The sequence below is a fragment of the Numida meleagris genome, chromosome 1 (assembly GCF_002078875.1).
Source record: "Numida meleagris isolate 19003 breed g44 Domestic line chromosome 1, NumMel1.0, whole genome shotgun sequence".
Lineage (NCBI taxonomy): Eukaryota > Metazoa > Chordata > Aves > Galliformes > Numididae > Numida > Numida meleagris.
In genome coordinates, this window is record NC_034409.1 from 19,102,643 (window position 1) to 19,128,814 (window position 26,172).

The 26,172-nt window shown below is 40.7% G+C and overlaps 1 protein-coding gene and 1 long non-coding RNA gene across 4 annotated transcripts in view; one reads left to right on the forward strand and one right to left on the reverse strand.

The window, feature by feature from the left end:
- PIM3 (Pim-3 proto-oncogene, serine/threonine kinase) overlaps positions 1–770 on the reverse strand; it is a 4,274-nt gene extending 3,504 nt beyond the window's left edge. Inside the window, exons 1-3 of the mRNA XM_021384719.1 lie at positions 473–770; positions 177–286; positions 34–84 (exon numbers count right to left, since the gene is read on the reverse strand). Of these exons, the coding sequence (XP_021240394.1) occupies positions 34–84; positions 177–286; positions 473–557 (246 nt within the window). The 5' untranslated portion in view covers positions 558–770. The remainder of the gene's footprint in view (positions 1–33; positions 85–176; positions 287–472) is intronic.
- LOC110392476 lies at positions 1,265–9,986 on the forward strand. 3 transcript variants are annotated; one of them, XR_002434414.1, is made up of 3 exons: positions 1,265–3,624; positions 3,921–8,143; positions 9,225–9,986. It is a non-coding gene; the product is annotated as an uncharacterized LOC110392476 (long non-coding RNA). The 3 variants fall into 3 exon arrangements; XR_002434413.1 differs by having other exon boundaries at positions 1,265–2,054; positions 3,509–8,143; positions 9,225–9,985; XR_002434415.1 differs by having other exon boundaries at positions 7,381–8,143; positions 9,225–9,984.

The window sequence follows — 26,172 nt, forward strand, 5'->3', positions numbered from 1 at the left end:
AACACACGTACACAAAGGCCCCTGCGGACTTACGATCGTGCCCCACTCGGTCACCCGCTCCTTCACCACATGCTTCACGGCGACCTGCGCGGTGCGGGAGAGAAGAGGCGCCGTCAGCGGACACGGCCGCAGCCCCGCAGCCCCGCGCCGCCCCGCAGCCCGCACCCCGCGCTCACCGGCAGCCCGTCGGCCGTCCTGCTGCCCGCGTACACCGTGCCGAAGCCGCCGCTGCCCAGCACCGAGCCCACCTGGTACACTTTGTCGAAGGGCTCTTTCTCCACTTTCACTGGGGGAGAAACACAGCGTTAGCGGCGGCTCCAACAGAAATAACGATTAAAAAAAAAAAACATGAAAAAAAAATCCCAGAAGGGCACTACATCCGTGTGGCACATGGCTTTTTTTTTTTTTTCTCCCCCAAAAACCTTCTTCTCCGGTTATATTAAAGCGCAGCGCAGGTCCCAGCGCTCCGTACCTGGCGGCAGGATCTTGACGGGCAGGTGGTCCATGCTGGCGGGGCTGCAGATGTGCGCCAGCGAGCCGAACTTGGAAAGCAGCATCTTGCGGCGGGGGTCCTCCCGACCCCTCCTTGTACCTCCGGGATCCCGGCGGCTCCGAGTCCTCCTCCTCCTCGCTCCGCCGAGCCGCTCAGAGCCGGGCGGCGCCGGGGCCGCGCGTTCTGCCCGCCCCTGGGCAACGCCGCAGTGGAGCCGTGGCGGGCGCAGGAGCCGCGCCGCCGCCGCCGCCGTGCCTGCCCGCGCGCTTCTGAGCCAGAGGCGCCGCGGAGCCGCCTCTTAACTCCCAATATTTTGGTGCGGGCCGAGCGCGCCGAGGATATCCCTCCGCGGGGGAGGGGGAAACACCTCTCCCCGCCACCGCCCCGCCGGCCCCCTCCCCTCCGCACCGGGGCGCCCGCGGTGCGGCGGCCGCGGCTGCAGAGCTTCGTCCCGCCCTGCGGAGCGGGCGGGCGGGCGGGAGGAGGGCGGGGGCCGGGGACTACTTGTTTGTAGTAACCGGCGCGCAGCGTTACAGCCGTCGAGGTGCCCCGCGCGCATTAGCTGCCAAAAAAAAAAAAAAAAAAAAAAAAAAAAAGAAGCGGGCGGGGGGGAGATTCTCCCTATTTGCGTTAACATTTCCGGGCGGCCAATCAGGGGGCGCCTTTTCAAAGGGCTCCCGGCGCGGCCAATGAGGAGGGGCCTTATCTGCATGCAGCGGGCGGGGCGGGGCGGGAATGCCGAGGCGCGCCGGGAGCGGCCCCGCCCCGGGCTGCGGGAAGGGCGCTCGCGGCCTCGGCGCCGCGGTGGGGCCGCGCGGGGGCGGGGTGCCGCCATCACCGCCGCCTGAGTGGGGGCATACGGGGCCACGCAGCCCTTCCCCACCCCCTCCTGCGGCGTGGCGTGGCGTGGCTCGTCGCGGAGCCGGGTGGGCGAGGGTGCTCCGATCGTGCCTAGCTTTCCCTTCGCGTCGCTTTCCCCCTGCCCGCTTTTAGTCACGCTCCCCGGTGCGGGGCCTCTGAGTACTTCCCGGCCTCCCCGCCCAGGCGCCGGCCGGGCGCTGGCAGGGAGCGGCTCCGGGCGCACCGCCCGACCGGCAGGGGGCGCTGCCTCAGCAGGAATGGTGGCGGCGGGCCGGCGGCCTCCAGGCGACTGCGCGGTGTCCTGCGGTGCCTCCGGGCTCCTCCGAGGGCCCTTCGTGGTGTGCCTGGGGGGTCTGGCACCCGCGCTCAAAGCGCTGCCGTTAACGGCTGCTTCCGGCGTGGCCTCCAGCGCCGGTGTGGGGAGATTGCGCAACTCAGGTGGAACGCTGGAGTGGGTCAGAACGCTGGAGTTTGGGTCCAGCAGCAGCAGTTAGCGGGAACACCTCACGTCCTCGTGTTGGAAGTAATGAGGCTGGAGGAACCATGTTGCACGGGGATCCCTAAAGTGAGGGTATTTTTGGACAGTTGCTTCAGGAGCTGGCAGTGCTTCCACTCCGGGCACGGGGAGAGCCTGGCAGTTGGCGTTCCCTGCTAGCAGTGCCCCCATCTCTATAAACAAAGCGAGGGTTTCTAGGGAGAGGTAATGTCTGTTATTAGATCAGACCAGCTGACAGAAAGGTCATGTTTTGTGGCATATTTTCAACCCTTTGTGTCCCAGAATGTGTTCATTGAGCTGAGATCTATGAGGACTGAGGACTATGAAAGTTAGTACCTTTCACACGGAACGTGATAATTGCAGAGGAAACCCATTCCGTTTATTGGCAGATTAAGGAATCCAGAAGCTTGTGTTATCTCTTTTAATTATTATTTTTTTAAAAAAAGATTATTTGAATTTAACAGTTAAAGACTTTTTTTTTGTTAGAAATCCTGTCTTTTGGCTATCTCTAGTCAGGTGAAGTTTTAGAAGGTTTCTTCACATAATGTCATATGCATGAAAAACCATGCATATGTCACTAGCCTCCAAATGTAAAAAATGAGGCCTTTTTCATTCTAACTGCATTTGCAATTTTGTTCATCAATCTTTGTGTTGTCAATCTATTATAGATTAGTGATTTATTTGCCTTGCCCCGTTCAAGAAAATAATTTGGAGTTTCCTCAAATTTGTTTTGTGTTTAAGCTTCTTTTTTTTTTTTCAGCTCTATATTGCATACCTTTAAACATCTGTTTGAAGCAAATTGGTAAAAAAGACCATGATCAATATCTGGTATTGCTATAACTCAGTCTGATTTGTGCTTTCACAACAGTATAACTGTGTTACATGTAACATTAAAGAAAACAAGGTAGTTACTGTAAAAATAAAAAAAAAAGATAAGGAGGTATTTGTTCTTTGTTCACGTAATTTTTGGCAGACAGGCATTTAATTTGTATACAGTTACAAGGACTCTTGGTTTGACAGAATTACAGATGGATCCCAGACATGGAATTTACCCTGTCTTTACACATAAGCCTTTCATGGGTTTGTGGTACTCTTGATCTGGCTTGGAACATGCAGTTCAGTGGTCCTAAACAATTATGGGTGCAGAAATATTTTATAAACTCGTTTTGGCCTCTTGAGCAGTGGCTTTGCAACTATAAATGGAAAATCGTTCATGGGTAGGATGCCAGTTAGCTCTTTGATGTACTGTGCAAAGGTCCTTGAGCTTGTGTGAGTTCATCAGATGTAGAAGTATGGAAATTCCACCAGAGTTTCTGCTTCCAGCAGAGAAATAGTACCATCTTAAGCTATCTTCTAATGTCTGTGTGGAACCCAGTTCAGAGTTTGCTGTGACACATCATCAGATATTGCACTGGTGGCGTCAACATGCTGTAATGTATGCCTGTGGCTATTGTAGGTCCTCAGGATGGGACTACCAAAATGTGACTGTTTGCATAATGTAACCACAAGGAATGCTCCAGTAGTAAAAGTCCACGAAAGTTAAGAATATTGACATTTTCAGGTCCCTCAATCTCTGATCATCTGAGTACATCAGATTCTCAAAGCTTTTAGTCATCTTCGTGACCCTTCACTTAACTTCAATCTCTCTTTTATTTCAGGAGAGAGTAAGCTGAACACAGTGGTCCAGATGTAGCTTTATATGTGCTGAACAGAAGGCAATAATCATGTCCCTTGACCTGCTGGCTATGGTCTTGCTAATGCAGTCCAAGATGTGGTTAGTATTCATTGCTGCAAGGACACACTGCTGACTTTGTTCAGTTTGTTGTCCACTGGGTTCTATCCTGTAGAACCGTTAGTTCCAGCCTACACTAATATTCATATTTTTGGAATTTCAAGACAGGTTTATCTGTTCTCCCCTCCTTCAGTTTGCTGAGGTGTTCCAGAATAGGAGCTCTACAGTATTCCAACAGCCTCCCCTTGCTTTGATTTTACCCTGTACTTCCTAAAGATCTTATCATTCAGGTCATGAATGAAAGCACTAAATAATACCACCCCCTCTCTTCTTCCCAGGGATTGCCACTGGAAATCACCTGCTAATTGGACTTCAAACATTTGTTAACTATTCTTTGAGTCAATGATCTGATCAGTTTTTAACTAACCTCGTGGTCCACCTATCCAGCCTAAGTCTCCCAATTTGGCTGCAAGAACACTATCAAAAGCCTTGCTGAAGACAAGAGGAACAACAATTATTACTCCACCTCTCCCAGACAGCATGTGATTTAATTGTAGAAGGCAATCAGTGTGATAAAACACAGTTTGCTCTTGGTAAATTCAAGATGGCCATTCTCAATCACATACTTTGCCATTGTGTGAATGAGAATGGTTTCTCTGAGTACTTGCTCCATAATTTTCCCACGGATTGCGGTGAGGTTGGTCAGCCTGTAGTCACCTATATCATCCTCACCATTTTCTAAGACAGACACTACAGTTTTATAATTGTCAGGATCCTCCACAGAACTTAGTTCTCAGGACCTCATCTTTCACAATTACACACGTGGCACATTGTGTTCAGTGGAGAGACTGCAGAAACTCAAAAGCTTTGTTTTCACAAAGTGTATTGAAGAACTAAGGCAAGATCAAGAAAGGCTAATGAGGATGACTAAGGATATGAAAAAAAAATCTGTTTTGAAAGATTAGGGTTTTTTGTTTTAACCTTAGAGAGAAGGTTAAAAAGGGGTATGCAGTAGAATAATTGTCTAGGTACAGTAGATTAGATGACTGTGTTCTCTGTCATCAAACATAAGCACAGGAACATCAAGGAAAATTAAAAAGTAACATTCAAAACTGATAAAATACAACCTATAATTACCTCTCCTTATAAAACTTGTAATTAGAGTGTGGAATTCACTGCCAAATCACAAAGGCCAGGAATGCAACAAGATTAAAAAGAGTATTGTATTTTTAGGGATAACAAGAATATTCAAGAGATATGGTTGGCTGGTAAAAATAAGAGAAGGGCTATTAAGTCTCAGATTTCAAGGTGGAAACCAAATTTCTGTTGACTAGAATGGGTTGATACTGATATTAGCAAATCAGTAACTAAAGAGCATGAGTAAGGAGGAGATGGTCCACCTCTGCCTGCCCTCGAGTCTTTGTATAGTGTGATCCAAAGTGCTAGAACATGTCGTTTGTGTAGTGAGGCAGTTCTTAACAAAGTCCTATGTTTGGCTGATTTAATTCTGCTGTTTCAGTAGTGTTATAGCTAAAATGCTATAATGATGTGAAAAATTGAGCCCAATACTTTGTTCAATTGAATAAAAACATGGGATGATTATTTTTCAACCTGTAACCTATGTACCAGTGGAAATAATAACAAATCCTATGTAAATAATAAGTAGGAAGTAGATCAATAGGGAATCCTTCAATTAGAATTAGAGAAACACTGGAACAAACGATTTCTTAAGATTCTCTGTGTAGCCTGAAGAAGAAGAACATTGCTTCTGTGACTGTTTTTAGTTTTAAATAAATGTTAAAATACAGTTTGAACTGGATTCTGTACTACCTTCCCTTTTCAAAATTATTGTATGAAAATTTTGGAATGTGAAACATAAGTATACAAAAACCCTAGCTGAGCTGTGAACATCTTAGCTATAACATTTATATAATTCCATCGGATCTGTGACCTGATCCAAAAGTCACATTGCTGTATTCGTAATAAAATAATTCAGGACTTTTTTATTGTAAATTAATTCCAAGTCAGTGGCAGGCACTAATGTGGCTTTCTATACTTGAGAACAGGCAGAAGAATTTAGTTGTTTTTCAGTGATGATGATGATACATATCAGTGACAACTTGCAAAAAGAGAGTTGTATTCAGAGGCGATCAATGGTTGGAGAAGTCAAGTCTCCACTTGATCTCTTGAGTTTTGACACTAAATTTAAATCAAAATTATAATACCACCACTTATGGTCTTCTGCTACTAACTTTTACTCTCTGTTGTGATGTATTTCCAATTTTAAAAGAAAGAGGAGTCATTTAAAATAGAGAACAGAGATGTGGTGTAGGTGGGAGATTTTATTCTATAATTGGTAAAAGACTATAGTGGTTGCTATGTGGACATGATGAATTTCACATTCTTAAGTGTAATGGATGCACTTTGGAACAGCAGTTTAAATTTTCAAGCACTTTTATGGCTATATAAGTTCCTAGTTGAGGCTTCATGTGCTAAAAATGAACAGTGTAGAAGAATTCATACTTTTCCTACTGCTTTTACATTGCTGTCACTTCTGTTGTGCTTTCATCTCCACTCTATCCACTTCAGCTTCTCAACCGTTTTGTAATGAGAGAACTACTTTAAAGTTACTCTAATTACAGAAATAAAATTTGTTCTTTGAACCACATACAGGATGGAACCATCAGATTACTTTGAGTGGGTGTGTCCCAGCTTTCTGATGGACAAGCTACCAGTGTTCCTGATCTTTGCTAAGCTAAAGGAATGTAATTATTAACTAGTGAAACCCCAGTCCTACACGTGCTTCTCACCTGCAGTCTCTTGTAGAACTGTCACCAGTCACTGCTGCTTTCATTAGGAATGTCCATAGATGGTATGCCTTTGTACAAAAGATCCAGAATACTATGCTAATGCATGTAATTGACAGCAGAAGTTCATGTGGAGAAGGAGGTTGTGTATCAGGTATATTTTTCTGTAAGAATAATTACTCTTGTCAGCATAGACCACACTTTTTATTTTTCAAATGCAGATCAAGTCTCTGAGAAGGAAAATTCCATTTAGCATATACCTAAAGTTGATACCTGGTTTGTTAATGTACTCATAAAATTAAAAATCATGAAATTAAAAAATGGGAAGGAATAGGTATCATTAAATGATCTTTGATCAAAGCTCAGCTGAATGCACTGCAACATTTATACTATAATTAGAAACCTAGTGACTGTCCTTGCTCAGTGTTTTATTCATAGATAACTAAGGTATGTACCATAAACCACATATGACTGTGATCAAAGGACATTTTTCTGTGTATCTTATCAGTAGCAATATACTAATTTTATGATCATATTTTTTTCCCTTTCTATTGTGTTTCCATGAACTTTGTATAGTTTGTTTTGGCTTGTGTTATGTTAATCAGTGTAAATAGTTTTTATTTATTTATCTATTTATTTAATTACTTCCTAAATGTTAAAAATTAACAAAAAATACACTACAATTTAACTATTATGTTATCTGAAAGGATGAAATGATTCATATTTCAAGTTGGCAAGTCTCCTAGGTCTGATCTAAATATGCGTACATGGAAGAAGTAAGGAAAGATAGCAAAATCCGACAACACAAGCCATCCAAGATGATAGGCCCATTTTGAGTATTTTAGCCATTTTATCTCTTATTACATATGCTTTATTTTTGAGACTAGACATGGAATTTACTAGTTTTGAATATAAGTGGGGAGGAACCTAGATATTCTGTTAGTAGCTGTGCACAGTTAGGAGGTAATTCAAATCTGTGATACCATTTTAGATGGCAATGGCCGTACAAATATCTGTTGGCTTTTTACTGCTGCCCAAGAATGATGCGAGTGTTGTGCAAGTCCTTTGTCATCTGCTGTCATCTGCTTTATCATCTTCCTGTGCAAAAGTCTCAGATATGTTTTCTGAAGTATTAGATGCATGAGCCACAAGAGAAAACACAAGAAGGCAGCCTGTACCCTCTCTGGTACCCTCTCTGAAGGCAAGAACTCAAAGGAAAGGAGTGGATGGAGGCAAGTCCATGCTCAGAGCTGCAAACAAAACCTCTCCTTGCACCCAGATGTTTCTGTACAACATGTATACAGCATTTATGAAGCTCTGGATGTAAAATACTTATCTGTGAGTGATAACAGCCCATTTACACTAGAAGAATCTAGGATGTATCTTGACATCATTCTCAAGACTGTTTATGTCACTGAGCCAGAATAAGTCCTTACAGTGGAGTTGTAGTAACTGTTTAGCTCTGCTGGCCTTCCAGGAGTAATATTCAACTGAAAACTCAGCATTCTTCAGGCCTTCCCATTTTGCAGTGTGTTAGAAATGTCCCATGATCATGTCCTGCATTCCTGCTTAAGAGTGCTGCAGGTAAACTTATTATTCCTTGTATCTAATTACATATTTTGTACCTTTTAATATTGTTTTCATTATCTGCCAGCAGCAACCAGAGCAGCCAAAGAAGAGGTGGTTGTGTCACCAACAAAACACTGCTATCCAAATGCAACACAGGGGCAGTCTGACAAAATGGCCTTTGACATGTAAGTGTCTGTGAAACAATGTCTGCCATCAAATTACTCCATACAGAAAATATTGCACCTATTGACATTCATCGACATTTGTATGGAGACCAAAGAGTGGATGTGAGAACAGTGACGTGATGGGTGGTGCGTTTCATCAGTGATGACAGTGATAGTGGATCACCTCCACTAGTGCAGATTTTTATGAGCAGGGCATGCAGGTCCTTGTTCATCACTGGCAAAAAATGCACAGCTAGTGGTGGTGACAATGCTGATAAATAGTGTTTTGTAGCTGAGAATTTTCTCTCAGATAGTGTTACTGTGTTCTTTGTTGTAGTTTCCATGGAAAAAAACAGGAGGCATTACTTTCAGAGCAACCTACTGTCTATATTACTAATACTTTAAGAAAAGTCAAATGTGAGAAACTTAATGATAAATTCCTGCATTTTGAAAATGCATGCAATAGATGGGCTGAAGGTAGTATATCTGTAGTTGAAATCTAAATACTAATACTTTCTAATCTGACCTGTAGTCAAAATGAACAGAGAGTGAGACAATGCTGTATTGCATACCATGCCATTTATTTTCATATAATTTCATGGAAGTTCGAGTTTCTGGTGAAACAGAAGATCTAAATTACTTTTATAAAGTTCAGTTCCTGAAACTAAACTGTCAGAAAGGTATGTCTGAGGATATTTACTTGAGCTACCAGATTAATGTTTGCTAATACCCGTAGTTCTGTGCCACCCTTGCAACAAAGATGGCTGTTGCACTTGTTGCGTGTACTACAATTTTCAGATCAGATCATTAAGATAAGATGATTTTAAGGATAACTCACTTTATCTGAGATTTTCCTTAAGAATTCTAATTCTTGTTTTAAGAGAATATAGTTTAGTTCCATGTTAAGTTCCATCCAATTACAGTTTCTTTAAGTTCTATGCAATTATAAAGAGGCAAAATACAAAGTATTAGGCAGTCTTAGTAATACCAGTTCTACCAGAACATCTTTAATAATTCACAAAAGAAATGTTTTTATGTCTTCTGTTTTTTGTTTGTTTGTTTGTTTTCATATTATTGGACACTTTTGCATTTGTTCCCACAGAGACATGGATTTCAGGCCCATTTCTAATTTCTCATGTCCTGGATTTTCTCCTCTGAATTCAAAGCCATTGGCATAGGGAAGACTTAAATAAGGCCATTTCAGACACATCTACGCAGTTGTGGTGTCACTGTCCTGTTGCATTATATGATTTTCATTACATACTTTATTTTGTTGGAGCAAATGGACCTTTTTTATTTTTCTCTTTATACCAGAGACAAAGAATGATCAGAACAAGGATTTATCAACACTGAGTCACGCTTCTGAAAAACAGACTTAAATGAGCACAGACAAATATGTTATACTTGACTTCAGTTTTAATTTCAGTCTTCGAATTATATTGTATTGGTCATACACCTTTTTTTTTTTTCCTTTATTTGTGTGGGGCTGTGTCTATTGATATTGCTGTACTTCGCATTCTGAAGGGAAACAGTGACCAATTAAAGAATTATATACAGAACAAATTCAGTTTCATTACCTCTCTGATTTCAGGATTACATGTTGCAGATAACAGTCATAATACACTGAGATGTGCTGTACAATGTCATATGGATTGGCATGATATGCTTTAAGAGTATGATAAGAATTCATAGACTGCATTTGAAGTGAATGGAAAAGCTTTCCTCTTCAGTTAGTTGTGACTGTAATCAATCTCTTAACTTCAAGTTTCTAAATGCCTTAATAGTGTTAGTAACAATGGATGCTCTACCAAATCCAAGAGCAAAACAGCTTTATGAAGGAAGACAGAAATCTCATCTCTCAAGCACAGTCTGATACACATGTATTAAATTGCATACTCTACTACTTTGTGTACAGAAGCAGGAAGCAAAACGTTGCTTACTGCTTCCTTCTTAAAGAAACAAGATGCCAGGAATCTTTGTATTCACAATCCACTAGATACATGCCTACAGCAGGTCTTCATATCCTAACAGGATGAGCATTGTATTCTAATGGACCAACAATCCACTACAGACCATGGCTAGTACTTCAGGATTTTGTATTGCAAATGTAAAATCTTATTATATTGCTTTTGATTCTGATGGTTCCTGGTGTGCCTGCTTTTATAGTGAGGAGCTACATGGATCAGCTGCATGAGCAAACAGGATATCTCTAACCTCTTGTCAACGGTTTACAGGCGTTAGGCCCGATTCCGTGACAAAGGGGATGGGGGACCCAAGGGCCCATGTCCTGGGAAAAGGGGAAAGGGGAAAAGGGTAGGGAGATGGCCCTGAGAGCAAAGAACAGTGGCAACAATTCTACTACCGACGATAAGACGGCTGGAGAGCGAGGTGCTGCCAAGACGAGAGACGGCGGAAAAAGGGACGAGGTCTCGTGATCTGCAAGTTTTTATACTGTGAGCTTTTATCTTTTCCCTCCGGCTGGAAAATGGTAACAGAGGAGCAAAGTACCGTGGGGACTGTAGTAGTCCTTCTCTTCTGAGGACCAGGTACATTCACTACATGATGTTATGATGTGGAGTACCAATAACCGAAAATCATAAAACCATGACACCTCTGGAGATAGATATCTGAGTGGGACAGATGAACATTGTTTCCTTCTTGTTTTGGCAATTACATCCATTCCTCCCAGAGATGTAATTATACTCTTCCAAGGGCAAAAAACCCAGATCTCCTAGATCAGTTTATTCCACAGTGAGGTTGCCTTTCCTCAAAGTTTTTGGTCTTGTTGTAAGATTCATTTGATTCTGTCAAAGAGGTTAACTTGCACACTTTTATTCTGTCTGAAAACAGAAGGATAAAAGATAGTATATTTAAACTTTCTGAGATAGTTCTATCTACAGATGCTTGGAAATGTGACTCGTCCCAATTGTACTATAAAATGAAGAGGAGGGTTGTGTTACTTTCAGATTCTGTGGAGTTTCTGAAGAAATATGGAATGCATGAAAGCCAAAGAACATGGACATGGTGTGAAGACAGTTTTCTGCACAGCTTCTAGGTATTCGCTGGCTTGAGCTCTCCAAGTGACCCCCAAGATAGCTAGGCTGTTTCCAGATATGCCCTGAAGTCTTGTGCTCTGAGAAACTGAGTGTCTGTCAAACACCAAAACTGATCAGGAACAGCAAAGTAAAAGCAGCAAGTCAGTTATTAGATTTACTTGAGTTGCTACAGAACCATATCTTTAAGTGTTATTTAGTGGAAGCAAGAGATTAAGTCAGAGCTACTGTGGTTTAGCCTTCCATTGTTGGCAATATGTTTTTACTTTCACCTTTGTGCTGACACCCATGCTTGCCTAAGTAGGAGATGATCTCAGCAATGCATCTCTTCACCCTTTGTTGAAATCCCTTGTTGAGTCACTGGAACAGCCACTGTTCCTTTAGATCACTCCTACCCATTTGTATCTCTTCCACTTCCTCCAGTGGTTCTAAATGTTTCTCATTCATCAAGTCTTTTCTTTTTGGAAGACAGAATCTTCAGTGACTTGGCCTGTTGACATGACTGATATCACTGAGACGTGGTGGGATGACTTTCATAGCTGGAATATAGGAATAGATGGGTATAAAGTCTTTAGGAAAGAAAGGCAGGGGAGAGGGGGAGGTGTTTTTGCCCTCTGCATCAGTGACCACCTGGAGTCCATGAAGCTCCACCTGGGGATAGAAGAGGAGCTGACAGAGAGCTTATATCTTAGGGTTAAAGGGAAGGCAGAGGAAGGAGATATTGTAGTGGGGGGTCTGCTGCAGGCTGTCTGATCAGGAAGACCAAGTGGATGAGGCCCTCTGTAGCCAGATAGGAGCAGCTTCACATTCACAAAACATGGTCCTCATGGGGGACTTCAGCCACCCTGATATCTGTTGGAGGGACAACACAGTAGTGCGTGGGAAATTGAAGGGGTTCCTGGAATGTGTTGATGATAACTTCCTCCTCCAAGTAGTACAGGAACCTACAAGGAAAGGCACTATACTGGACCTTGTCCTCACCAACGAGGTGGGGCTGGTGAGTAATGTGAAGCTCAAGGGTAGCCTTGGCTGTAGTGACCGTGAAATTGTGGAGTTCAAAATCCTTAGGGTGTCGAAGAAGGTGTGCAGCAAACTTGCTACTCAGGACTTCAGGAGAGTAGACTTTGAACTCTTCAGGGAACTGCTTGGCAGGGTGACGTGGGAGAAAGCCCTGGAGGGAACAGGGGCCCAAGAAAGCTGGTCAGTATTCAAGGACCATCTCGTCCAAGCGCAGAAGCAGCGCATCCCAAGAAAAAGAAAGGCAGGCAAGAATGCCAGGAGGCCTCTGGGAGTCAACGAAGAGCTCCTGGGCTTACTTAAGCGCAAGAAGAAAGTCTATAAGGACTGGAAGCAGGAACAGGTTACCTGGGAGGACTACAAAAAAGTTGTCTGAGCAACTAGGGATCAGGTTAGGAAAGCTAAAACCCAGTCAGAATTAAATCTAGCCAGGGACATAAAGAGAAACAAGAATAAATTCTACAGGTATATCATTGATTAAAAAAAAAAAAAAAAGGACAGGGAAGATGTGGGCCCTCTCCAGAAGGAAACTGAAGATCTAGTCATGAGGGATACGGAGAAAGCTGAGGTGCTCAATTACTTCTTTGCTTCAGTCTTCATTGGCAAGGGCTCTAGCCACACTGCCCAAGTTGCAGAAAGCAATGGTAAGAACTTGGAGAAGGTAGATCTGCCTGCTGTAAGTGAAGCTCAGGTTCGAGACCATCTAAAAAACCTGAATTTGCACAAGTCCATTGGACCCAATGAGATCTGTCCACGGGTTCTGAGGAAACTGGTGGATGAAGTTGCCAAGCTGCTACCCATCATATTTGAAAGATGATGGCAGTCTGGTGAAGATCCACCTGAGTGGAAAAGGAGAAACATAACTTCCATTTTCAAGAAGGGAAAAAATGAAGGTCCAGGACACTACAGGCCAGTCAGCCTCACCTCTGTCCCTGGCAAGATCATGGAGCAGATCCTCCTAAAGGTCCTGGAAGGCATGTGGAAAATAAAGATGAGGTGATTGCTGGTAACCAACGTGGCTTCACCAGGGGCAAGTCATACCTGACAAACTTGGTGGCCTTTTATGATGGAGTTACAGTGTCAGTAGATGAAGAGCAACTGACATCATCTACCTGGACTTGTGCAAAGAATTTGACACTGTCTGGCATAACATCCTGATCACCAAATTGGAAAAAAAATGGATTTGATGGATAAACCACTTGCTGGATAAGGAATTGACTGGGATGGTCACACTCACAGAGTTGTGGTCAATGGCTCAATGTCCAAGTGGAGACCTATGACAAGTGGGGTTCCTCAGGGATCGGTGTTGGGACTGGTGTTATTTAACATCTTTATAGGTGACATGGACAGTGGGATCGAGTGCACCCTCAGCAAATTTGCAGACAACACCAAGCTGACTGGTGCAGTTGACACACCAGAGGGAAGGGATGCTATCCGTAGGGATGTGTACAGGCTTGAAGATGGGCCCATGCCAACCTCATGAAGTTCAGCAAGGCCAAGTGCAGGGTCCTGCCCCTGGGTCGAGGTAATCCCAACCACAGATACAAGTTGGGTGGAGAATGGTTTGAGAGTAGCCTTGAGGAGAAGGATTTGGGAGTGTTGGTTGATGAAAGATTCAACATGAGCTGGCAATGTGCGCTTGCAGCCCAGAAGGTCAACTGTATCCTGGGTTGCATCAAGAGAAGTGTGAAGGTCGAGGGAGGTGATTCTGCCCCTCTACTCTGGAGTACTGCATCCAGTTCTGGGGCCCCCAACACAAGAAGAACATGGAGCTGTTGGAGCAGGTCCAGAGGAGGGCCATGAAGATGATCACAGGGCTGGAGCATCTCCTGTATGAGACAGGTTGAGAGAGGTGGGGCTCTTCAGCCTGGAGAAGAGAAAGCTCTGAGAAGACCTTATAATGGCCCACCAGTACCTGAAGGGGGCCTACAGAAAACCTGGAGAGGGACTTTTTATAAGGGCAGGTAGTGACAGGACAAGGGGAAATGGTTTTAAACTGGAAGAGGGTAGATTTAGACTAGATATTAGGAAGAAATTATTTACTGTGAGGGTGGTGAGACACTGGAACAGGCTGCCCAGTGAGGTTGAGGATGCCTCCTCCCTGGAAACATTCAAGGCCAGGCTGGATGGGGCTTTGAGCAACCTGGTCTAGAGGGAGGTGTTCCTGCCTATAGTAGGGGAGTTGAAACAAGATGACCTTAAAGGTCCCTTCCAACCCAAACCGTTTTATGATTCTATATGATCATGGAGGAAATCTCTGAATCAGAGATTGCTGGAGGCTGGAAGAAAGTGCAGAGGATGTATGTGCAGAGAGCAGTCTATGTTTGCCCTGTTTTTATGCTCTCCCCTAGGCGTCTGCTAATAGCTACAGTTGGGAATTGGATACCATTCTAAACAGATTTTTGCTTTTACCTGGTATGGCTCTTCTAATGGTTTATTTCTGTGCGGACAGTTTTCTGGCCATGTTCAATTAAGACGAGAGAGAAGATCAAGAAATTTGTTAAAGTGTGAACCGAAATATCTTTCCATTCATGTAGGAGACATAAAGCATTCAAAAAAGAATGGAAGGACAGTGAAAACAGGAGTACAATTAAGAGCTGGGGTAGCTGCTCTTCGCTGATAGAGGAAGAGCAAAGAAACAATGAATCTGTCAGTAAAGCAGGAAATGAACTGAGGAGCGCACTACATGAAAGGGAAGCAGTAAGCACTGTAGCATGCAATACAAAATGTTTACACCAGATTTTAAGAAAAAGTAGAGATCATAATTTTTGAAGCTTTCATTTTTGAAAATTTTCAATCGTTTAACAAATAAATGCATAAAGATACATTTTGTAAGTATTGTGAATCCTTATTCAAAGGACAGTATTTTTTACTGGTGCAGTAATTCACCTGTTCCGGACATTAAATCATGGAATTTAGAACAGTACTGTTTGTATGTGTGTGTGTGCATGTGTGCATTTGTGGTTTGGCTGAAACTGGTATTTTTTAATTTGAATCAGACAAAGGTGGAGTCAGGGTGTTTTCTTTCAGGCATTTATTTATCATAGCTTGCAGTTCGCTTTGTTGTTCAAATAGTATGTGACTCCACCCTTTCTCATTATTACTGAGCTGGGATATAAGGCAGCTTTAGAGAGTTTCTAAGTTAGCACTAATGAAGTCTGGTATCAGATTGCTTTCTAATACCTTTAGAAGAAAGACTTAGGAGGAAAAATGGTGAACATTGTATCATATCTGCAAAAATCTATTTCCTTAACGGGAAACATGATGTTAAAGGAAAATTCTTATACTAACCTACCCTTTATTTATTTAGAAATAAACTGTGTCCTTTCATTTTATTCCAGATTTTCTGTGTAGTTAGCCTGTGACAATTCAGGATTGCAACTGCTGTTTTCTAGAATGTGCAGGTTCCACCTCCTGGAAGTATTTCAAAGGCATAGGCATACAACAACTGTAACCAAACCTGCATCTCCCCCTCAGACAGGTTACCAGATGTGACTGCTCATGCTAGAAGGAAATATGCTTTATGCTTGGGGTGTCACAAATTGCACCCAATGTCTCCAATGCAAATGAAGATCTTCAGGAAACAATGTGTTTCCTTCTATCCTAAGATATCCCTGCAGGGTGAGGTAGCACTGTACTGTCTTTAGTATACAACAGTAGCTAAAACCAAAGGTAAGTTTCTGAAAACTATGGGTGAAAAGGAAAATCAACTCTGTAACTACCCTTGTACATAAAACTGGGTCATGAGCCCGTACAGATTCGTTTTGCTTGGACCTTGTCTGTTATAGCACTACCAGATTTTCAGAAGTCCTAAAACAGCAGAGTAGGGAGAGTGGGTGGATGAAAACAAATGCAAATTGTCACTCTCCTTGGGAACGCTGTCAGTATGCTTCCTGCTACTGGAATATATGACTTTTTTTTTTTTCTTTTAGAAAAAAACACATTTGTAAACCTAATAAATACGTAAATAAATTAGTCATGCTACAAGTTTCAGTGGTAGTTGATGGAAATTAGTTTACTGCAGGATATAGTTATGTTCCCATGTAGCACATAGAGAACATTGTTTCTGTCCTCTATTGTAAACTTCTTCATCTCTCCTCAGTAGTAATGTTACCTGTTTTTTTGGCAAAAATGTGTTCACTCTCAGAATTAGAACAAAGATTCCTCAAAGTCAGTTTGTATAGCAGCTTGGCAGACAGCGCAGTATCCAAAAGTAGAAGGAGAAATTTCACAGGTGAGAACGTTTTTCAGAGGTCAAGGCGGAACATTTCTCATAGATGACTAATGGTAAGGGATGGGCAAACCTTGTTTTGTTTTGAGGTTTTGTGAACTTTGTGAACTGTACTTTTGGTTTCACAGGGTTTGTGAACAATTCCTTCTTCCCCATTTTCCTTCTCCTCATGCTATTCCTCAGCATGAAGGTTCTGCTATTTTTTTTTCACTGATCTCTTTATGTATTAATGCTGGAACAATCTTTCCACTTCAGCACGTTCTTAGCACAATGTTGTATGTGAGCATTTTCTGTCTGTATCTTCTTTTTCTCAGTACTTGCATTTTAATTGTATTTTCTTCACCGTATTAAAGCAGAATATGGGAAAGAGACCTGAGTCACTATCAAAAGCAACAACAACTTTTGTTGTTGTTATTTCCACAAGCCTCTGGTTTAGAACTCATCAATCTTCCTTTCTTTACAAGTCATTTAATCTACATAATCTGATTTTTTTATAATAAAAACTTATAATAAGCATGAGGGCTGCTTCACAAGTAATACTTCCCATTTTATGATGTTGGCCCACAATGTCAGAAGTGGATTTTGGTAGTATGGCAGTAGAGGTTGAGCCTTCCAGTCAATATTCCGTTAAGTGTTGTTGCCATGTGACAGATGGCAGCAGAGGGGCAGTCTGACAAAATGGCGTCTGACGTAGAAATGTGTACGAAGCAAAGGTGTGTCACTGAATTCCTGCATGTGGAAAAAATTGCACCCATTGACATTCAGCAATGCTTTCTGGAGTTATTGAGTCCTTGGACCATTAAGTCAGACTTTTGTATTCCACGGAGTTTGGATTTTGGAACAGAAAAACATATTCCTTCATTGTCATCATTTGGAATGGATATCCTCGTACAGATTTCCGAAGAGAGAGTTTTACATTGGTATGTCCTCATGTAAATCTCTGTTACAGCATGCAAGACTGTTTCACGTTTAAAACAGATTGATTACTGTATATACTGCTATCACTTTGTATTTGATAAATTTGAGAAACCTCCTTGGACATTGCATTGGGATGACCTACCAGGTGACCTGCAAGGAAATAGCTAATAATTTGGGAAATTTGTTTAGTGAATTGTAGTTAGAATATCCTTATCTCAATCTCTAAATGAGATTGATTTTTTTTCCTCAGAACAGTATTTTGGTAGATCTTTTCTCTGTTCTAAATTTTACCTTTAATGTATGTCAGTTATGTTAATGCATTCTAGCTGTACAATCAAAGAGAAGTAAAAACTATTTTCTGTTTATTAAGTATACTACATATAGTATCACTATATGCAGTTTAATTGTTTTGGTAAATAATGTTTCATTTCTAAACAGTTCATCTTTCAGTGGAGGAGAAGGAGTGGGGGATTTAGTAATTTACTAGAACTGAAGACAGATTTTCTAATTACACAGATTAATTATTAGCACCAGTTCTTACAAATAATCCCCTAAAGCACAAACCTATATATAAACTTGATAAAGGAAGTAAAACTTTTCTCTAAAATAGAATTTAAAATTGAAATTGAAGACAACTTTGATGAAAGCTTCATACATTTTAAGCTGACACTAGAGTGCACAACAAATAGATGTAGAGTGTTGCAAAACTCAAATATTAAAGGATCAGAGCATAGTCTGTATACTGCCAAGACATAGGAGAAGAGCTGTCCAAAAGCCCCTGGAGTAAATATAATGAATTAATATGAATTAAATATGCAGACTAAGTTTTGTAGATTTTTTTGCACTGTTTACTATTCTTCCATGGAAGGACTTCTCAATGGAGAAAATGACTTTTACAAGAATTGAACATTTGTAATAAAAGCAGGTATCTTGGAATATGTAGCCTGAGAAAAATCGAAGCTTTTTGTTCAACTCAGCTCTTTAGGCAAGAATATCCCTTCCATTTGCATTACTGCAACAAAATTCATATTAGGGCCACAGACAGAGATGTGATTTACTACAAGTAAAATGATAGATTGGCAGATTTATATTCCTTAAGCACTTTCCCACAACAGCTCTTCTGATGACATGCCAACCTAGCAAGTTTTGGCTTGCAGTTTCGGTGGTTTGCAAACTGTTTCGTTTTGAAAGTATGGGAGTTACTCAACACCAGGGGCCAAAGTATGATCTGAACTGTACTGGCATTACACTCTTGCTTCTCTGGTTACTGTTTTGGAACAACTGCTAATTTACACTGCTGTTCAAATTGTTATTCAGTCTAGTTTCCTATAGATCTTAGAACATGATTGAAAAAAAGAAAATCAAGTTCATTCAATTTGTGGAAGATATGGACTTTTAGAAATGTCTCTCTCTTTCTCTCTCTCTCTCTTTTTTTTTTTTTTTTTGTCCGTAAGTTTAGGGAAAGCCTAGGGCACATACTTTATACGCCTACAGAATTACCCTGTAATGATGTATATCTGTGCACTGACTGTAGTCAGTCTAGCTACCTATCTTAGACCAAAATCTTAACGTTTATACACTTAGAATGAGGCAAAAATTGACCCATTCTACGAAAATACTCTGGAAAAGCGGTTGTGTATGCTTCAGTAATAACTTTGAAAGATAACAATCCTTAAAATTAGGAATATTTTTTATTTTAAGGCTTTGATACTTTCTTTTGTGGCCCAACTTAATGTTAAAAATTGCTAAGTATCACAAGTGGATGTAACATCATCCTGCAAAGGAAAATTGTTAAAAACTATTTTTAGGGAAAAAAAAGTGCAAAAACATGAAATCTAGTGCAAATACTGCCCTCTGCTTTATGCTATTTCTTCCCAATCAAGGGCAGTAATTGAGTTACATCATGAAAAGTACTTCTATGGGTACTAGAAACCAAGAACCTTTTTTTTTTTTACAGGTGATTGTAATTGATTGACTTTGTACTTTTACGGAAGTGTGAGCTCTGACTGAATCTTTTTTTTTCTTCCACTAGTGAAACATTTATAAGGCCTTTTTACTGTTCTCAGTGTCTAACGTAGAATGACATCATGCTACAGTCATTCCTTCAGGGACGTTCATTGGGGTAAGTGTTACTGTAGGAAAAACTGCAAAAACATGTCAAATTTAAGTAGCTAAAGAAGACCTAAGGGAGGCTGGAATGGTTCTTATGTAAATGTCAATTGATTAATTACCAGTAGGTGGGAAAGGAGAAAGGGATATGATGACCCAAGGTAAAAGCTGGTCATAAATCAATTTAGACTCCAAATAAGAAAGTTTTCAAGAAGGAGGTGATTCTCTATGGCAGTCTTCTAGGGGAGAAAAAAATTGAACTTCTGTCAAAATGAGCATGATCATTTATGAAAAAAAATATAGTAGTTAACAAGGGAATGTTCTTGGTAGCCCAAGAATAGTCTTTTGATAATTGATTTTGAAGCCTGTAGAACACTGTCAACGGTTTACGGGCATTTGGCCCGGTTCCGTGACGAAGGGGACGGGGGATCCATGGGCCCACGCCCCTGGAAAAGGGAAAAGGGGAAAAGGGTAAGGAGATGGCCCTGAGAGCAAAGAACAGCGGCAACAATCTGAGGAGAAACAAACTAATTTACTAAATAAGATATCGGAATGCAAAACAACACACTATAATACAATATAATTACAATTTAAGCTGATAAATCCAATACAGAGAGAGAGAATGTCCCAAAATCAAGGTAGGCCTTACTCTACTACCGACAATAAGACGGCTGGAGAGTGAGGTGCTGCCAAGACGAGAGACGGCGGAAAAAGGGACGAGGTCTTGTGATCTGCAAGTTTTCATACTGCGAGCTTTTATCTTTTCCCTCTGGCTGGAAAATGGTAACAGAGGAGCAAAGTACCGTGGGGACTGTAGTAGTCCTCTTCTGAGGACCAGGTACATTCACTACATGATGTTATGATGTGGAATACCAACAACCGAAAATCACAAAACCATGACAAACACATAGCACTTCTGCATTCTCTGTTCCTTGTCAAAGCAGTTGGTACTTATTGATATAAGGCTTGGGACACTTAACGACAAAATGTCATCTGAAAGCATTGAAAATTGCTGATGATCCTCCTGGAATTCTGTAAGTGAGGAAATGTTCTGTGGTTTGATGGAGAAAATAACAATTAAAAAAAAAGAATATTATGGTCTTATCTATAGTGGGAATTATTTGTTATCTAATTTTGGCAGTTGCTCAGATATAGGAGTAGTACTGATCATGTAAATGGTACTGTATGTAAAAAAAAAAAGTACTCCCAATGTTGTGCTGTCTAACTCATAAAATATTCCTGTTTATTTTTTAGGTATTTAAAATGCTTTTTGAACATTCAGGTTACCTCATTAATAAGTGCTGAATGTGTCTGAAATGGTTTTGCTCAAGTAAAGATTTTGAAACTTAATTAGAAACTAAGCCAGAGTTTAAAATGAGAGAATTTAGACTGGTACAATACATTTTAACTTCTAATTATACTGGGAGATTTATGTATTTGTTCTGAAAGTCTCTCACATATAAGAACACATACTCAGAGATAACCTATCAGAGTGCTATCCATTAAGATTAAGAGTCTGACTTCAATCTACAGGTGCAAGGACATTTTGAGAATATAACCTATCCTTAATTCAACCTGTTGTTAATAAGTGACTTGAACCAAAACATATTGAAGCTCTCAGGTAAGTCAAGATAGTGAACAGAGGTCTTGACAAAGGTCCTGTGTATTTGAAAATATTTCAAGGTATACATATGATCATATCACAAGATGTTATGTATGTACTTTGAAAGCAGACACTGAGAAAGATTACTAGAATACTTTTTGCCAGAGGTTATTCAGTCTTAGCAAAGTAGACTATATAGCATTGTCAGTCTAAGGTTTTTTAATTATTATTTTTTCCCATGCATCATGTTATTATAAGCTATATGTGATATTTAACAGCTAATGGAGTGCTACTTAACTATACTTGAGCATGCTGAAGGTTTGTCTTCAAATGTGAGAACCATGGCTACTGTAGTTGTCCTTCTGTAGGTGACGGAGACAATGATATTGCAAAGTTTCACAGATCAACTCCTACCAAAAATTCCGTGGAACTGGATGTTGATTGTCACTCTCATGGGTATCAGACATGAAGGAAGGCACATTGAGACAGAATGTCAATTCCCATGGATTTATGGTTGCCATAGCCTTCACTGGGTTCTAAGCTTTTTTGAATTTATTTGGATTTACTAAAGGAATTTACTAAAGGAGAGAAGTTGTTTCTTTCAGCTCTTGACCTGTCTAATGTCTTTTGGAGCCACAGAACATAGAACTGCAACCTCACTTGTCATTTTTCTTATTGTCTATCATCATTTCTTCTATACTAAATCTCCTCCTATTAATCTGTTCTTCACCCTGACTATTCTGTGTCAGGCACAGAACAACAGGTTGGGAGGTGATGTTAGAGATAGGACTCAAAATAGGAAGACATGAATTACAGCACTACTGTGGGGTGGGGGTTTGGGGAGGGCACTAAATTTGTGGATTTAATGGGACAGAAATAACCTCTGTAATTATTTAAATATCCTCTCTGAAACACATACCACAGAATGTCACTTGATAATTTATGACTTATACCTGTTTTCCAGCAGAGTTTTAAATGTGGCCTTTGGAGTTAGAAGAAAGAAGACTATCATTAGACTCACTTTTAAAAGTGAACTAAAAAGTAGAATTTAAATGGCCGTATTGACAAATCTAGACATTTGCATGTAAGGATTTTCACTCTTCATATTCTGTAGCCAGTCTCCAAGATTAAACATTGATTGACAACAAGAATGATCTGGAGATCAGTGTTATCTTCAACTCCAAGAGGCTTACTATGACCAACATTTTGAACAAATGCAGTAGGATCTTCTTGTTAACCCTCAAGTTAAATGCTTTCCATTTAAAAAACATTTGTTTTGCAATATAAGAAGATGGCTTAACGCAAGTAAAACCACTTCTGATAAATTCAGAGCTTGAATGTTTTCTTAATTAAAATGCTGTATTTCAGGAGCAGCCCTGGAACCTTGTCAGGGTCCCCTGCTGGGGAATGCATTAGGTGCATGTGATTTAGGGTAAGCTCTTTAAAACAGTATTTCTATGAATTGATAAATTACTGCAAATTTATCCTGCTTAGAAATTATTTGCTTAAAAAATATGTCTTTTGACAATGCTCTGTAGGAAATGTCTCAGCAAGAAACTGATACAGTCTTGAAAAACAGAATGTAGAGCTAAAGGCAGAAGCTGTTGTAGATATTAAACACTTTGTGAGCAGAACATATCAACTTGTGCAATACTCCGTTACTGTCATGGCTGTGTAATAAGAACATACCTACAGTTGTCAGTAGGGGCCTATACCTGGTTTACTGACTGCTGTAGGTATGTTCATATTACACAGATCATATAGCTAGAATACCAAAAGGTATTAAAACTGGGACGGCGTCTCTGATCCATGCTTTTGATGGAATCAAGAAAAATGTCTGGAACAAAGGATGTTCTTGTCTGACTCTATGAAGAGTTAGAATAGATTACGCATTCCACAGCCAACTCTGATTGTCCTCTAGACCTAAAACCTCGAATCTCCCTCATCCATCCCTGATATCCAGATGTTGAGCAAAGAGACCTCTAGATCACAGTCTTACAGGGGTTGGAAGGGACCTATAGAGATCATCTAGTCCAACCCACTTGCTAATGCAGGTCCCCTATGGTTGGTTGCACAGGACAGTGTGCAGGCAGCTTTTGAGTATCTCCAGAGAGACTCCTTAGCCTGGGATGATGCTGGGTCCTAATGCCGCTAGACATAGGAAGTCAAGGTTTGGTCTTAGTAGCCTAGATGAGGAGGAACAAAGTAGTAGGATACTATGGCATGTAGGAAATCATAGACCAAATGACTGTGTAAAAGCCTTTATCCTGTGCGTGCACCTAATGGATCTTCACTTCTAACAGCAAAAGGAATCTTAACATGTATACGGAAAGGATCCTTTCCACTCTTCAGCTGTGATTTTGCCAAATAACACGAAGCTCACTCCCTCATCTGAAGAAAGAAATAGAGGCAAAAGCTAAGGACTGAGTGAATCCCCTCATATCAACTGTTTTAAGCCAGTGGCAAAAACTAAAAAGAGGACCTGAATCTCCTGACCTCTGGGTTGCTGCCCTATCCACAATGCTGCCTGATGTTATCCTTTCATTCTTTGCAACAAGTTACTTACAGCTGCATGCTTTTTTATTACTGATTCAGGAAAATATAAGGGTGAAATACTGAGCTAGTCTGTTTACGAACTGTCAAAACACAACACTTGGAGACATAAAATGCCTTGCTTGTGTGCTATCTAAAAAAGATGAAAATTGAGCTACCAGAGATTTATCTGAAGCCTTCAGGATAGTAAGCTGCTACTTGTAAAAATTCTCCTGCTCCCTAAACCCAATTTAAGGATCCAAAATATCCATGTGTCCCTGAGCTTAGCGGAAATACTCTTGGGTGCAGGGACGATGATATTGCTGCAGTCAGAAATGATCAACTTATCCAATATGCCACTTAGAGCAGTACCAGATGTTTCTGACTTTCAAAGGGTAAGGATATTGCTAACTAGTAAACCTGGTTTTCGTTGTTGCTTGGTTAATTTGTTTTTTTTTGTTTGTTTTTAATTTTTAATTTTCCCCATTTTCTAGTGGAGATTTTTTTTTTCTCAGATATTTATTGCTTTATATTTTAGTTTATTTTACTTCCTTAGAAAGATTCTTTCCAGTATACTATCACAGGGTTATTGGTTCCTCATTCAGGTATTTTGTTTAATCCAGAGGTAAAACAGACGGAAGATGCATTAAATTGCCCTCTTCTCAATTTTTGATAGTCTTGAGCCTCGTGATTCTCAGAGCTGTGATTATGCTTGCACAGAGTGTCTTTTGTGATACAGTATTTTCCACTAACAGTATTCAAGTTGAGACAGTAAGACAAAATTCCTCTTGGAATTATGCAAAATTTCTGCTACCATCTGAATGAAGTGCTTTCCAGTATATAGTTAACACACACTGTGGTTCTCTCTTTCATGAAAGATTAATGTAGTGGCTGTGATGCCATAGTTCTTGTGTGATATACTTTGCTGCATTTCCCTTTTGCTGTTCTGTCTGAGTTAGCTAGAAATTTGATACCTGAAATATGCTACTCAATGTTGGAGTGCATGATATCCTTCTATAGAAATACTTATGGAAGCATGAATATAGCAGGACCAGGAAGATACTTTAAAGTGTTTAATGTGATGGCATTTCCCTCATTTAGGATTTGTGGGAAAAAGAAAGATTTTGAGCTTGTCTTCTCAAGACTCAGGACAAGGTGGCACAAGGAAGTTGGAATTACTCGCCATGGATCTCTGTACCATAGGCAGCCTCCAGTCCTTCTCAGGAGCTCTGATCATCTTTTTTAAGTCAGAATGTCCAGAGTTTCTGACCCTCTACATCTCAAGGGCTGGGATCTGGTGAGCACTATAGTTCCATGGGGTTTTATTCCCATGTATGTCCAGACAAGGCACTACGGAAGCCGATTCATTGTGGAGTCTTGTTTCATTATACACACACAAGTTCTACTGCATTCATTAACTTTTGCAAAGCTTCTGATGCATGATGACTTTTACTTTCCAATTTCATAATGTTTAAATATTCTTTGGGACACTATTTCTAAGAATCTTTGCAAGCTTTACTTTTTACTCTCTTTTATTTTGTTTTCCTCTTCTCATCTTTCCCTTTGCTCCTTCCCTCTTCTAAAATTATACATGTTCTTACACTCTATTTGTGCCCATACTGAATATTGTATTTCTGCAATAATTTTTAAATTTTATTTAGGGAGCACCTGTGTCTCCAATTACATACTGGGCAAAGCCTTCATTTTAATATTGCCTGCAAGACAGAGTGAATTGGCAGTGATAATGTTTTTTTTTTTCCCCAGTGGGAACAAAGTGGAGATAAAACAGCACCTTTGGAAAAATTCCTTGGGAAAAGCTAGGATCAGATAGAGAAATGGGGAGAGCAGGACCACATCACTTCATTTTTAACTACACTAGTTGTACACTATCCCTCTTAGGATGCTTAGATGTGTGCAGCAGAAGACATGACAATTATGATGCTTAGATGATGTACATAGGGATACTGCAATCAACCTTTTCCCCTTCTGCTCAAGTACAGAAATGGAATGGAAAAAAATTGCAATTTTAATGCTTAAGAGACTGTAATATGAATATTCCCCCTCCTTCTGCAAGGACTCATTGCTTCAGAGGCAGGAAGCACAGCAGTTTGTACTGCTTATTCCAGAGCAAGAAAATTAGATACATTGATAGATAGAAGATAGACAGATAGATATATAGGTGGTCAGACTGTTTAAAATATATTTCTGCTTTTCTTTAGATAATCTTCTCAGGTCTGTAGGGATATTGGAACTCAGAATGTTTTCCATTTATCAGACTCAAGCATGCTGCTCCATTTTTACTCAGAAAGAGCTGTCATCTTGGGGCATGTAGCACAACAGGTTGTAACGGAGTGCAGAGATAGCTGTAAACATAGGAATTCAGCTGTTGGAAGTTGCTGATCAGAAGCTTGCAACACAGCCTAGCGGAGCTGGTGCTAATTTACCCAACTGAGAAGTGTAAATTAATCACTGGGTAAAAAGGTCCCAGCAATGCTTCATGCTGGCTCTGGCTAGACAGCTTTTAGTAATCCAAATACGCCATTTAAAACTTACTAGATTTCTTTGCATTCCTTGCAGTCTGCAAGGT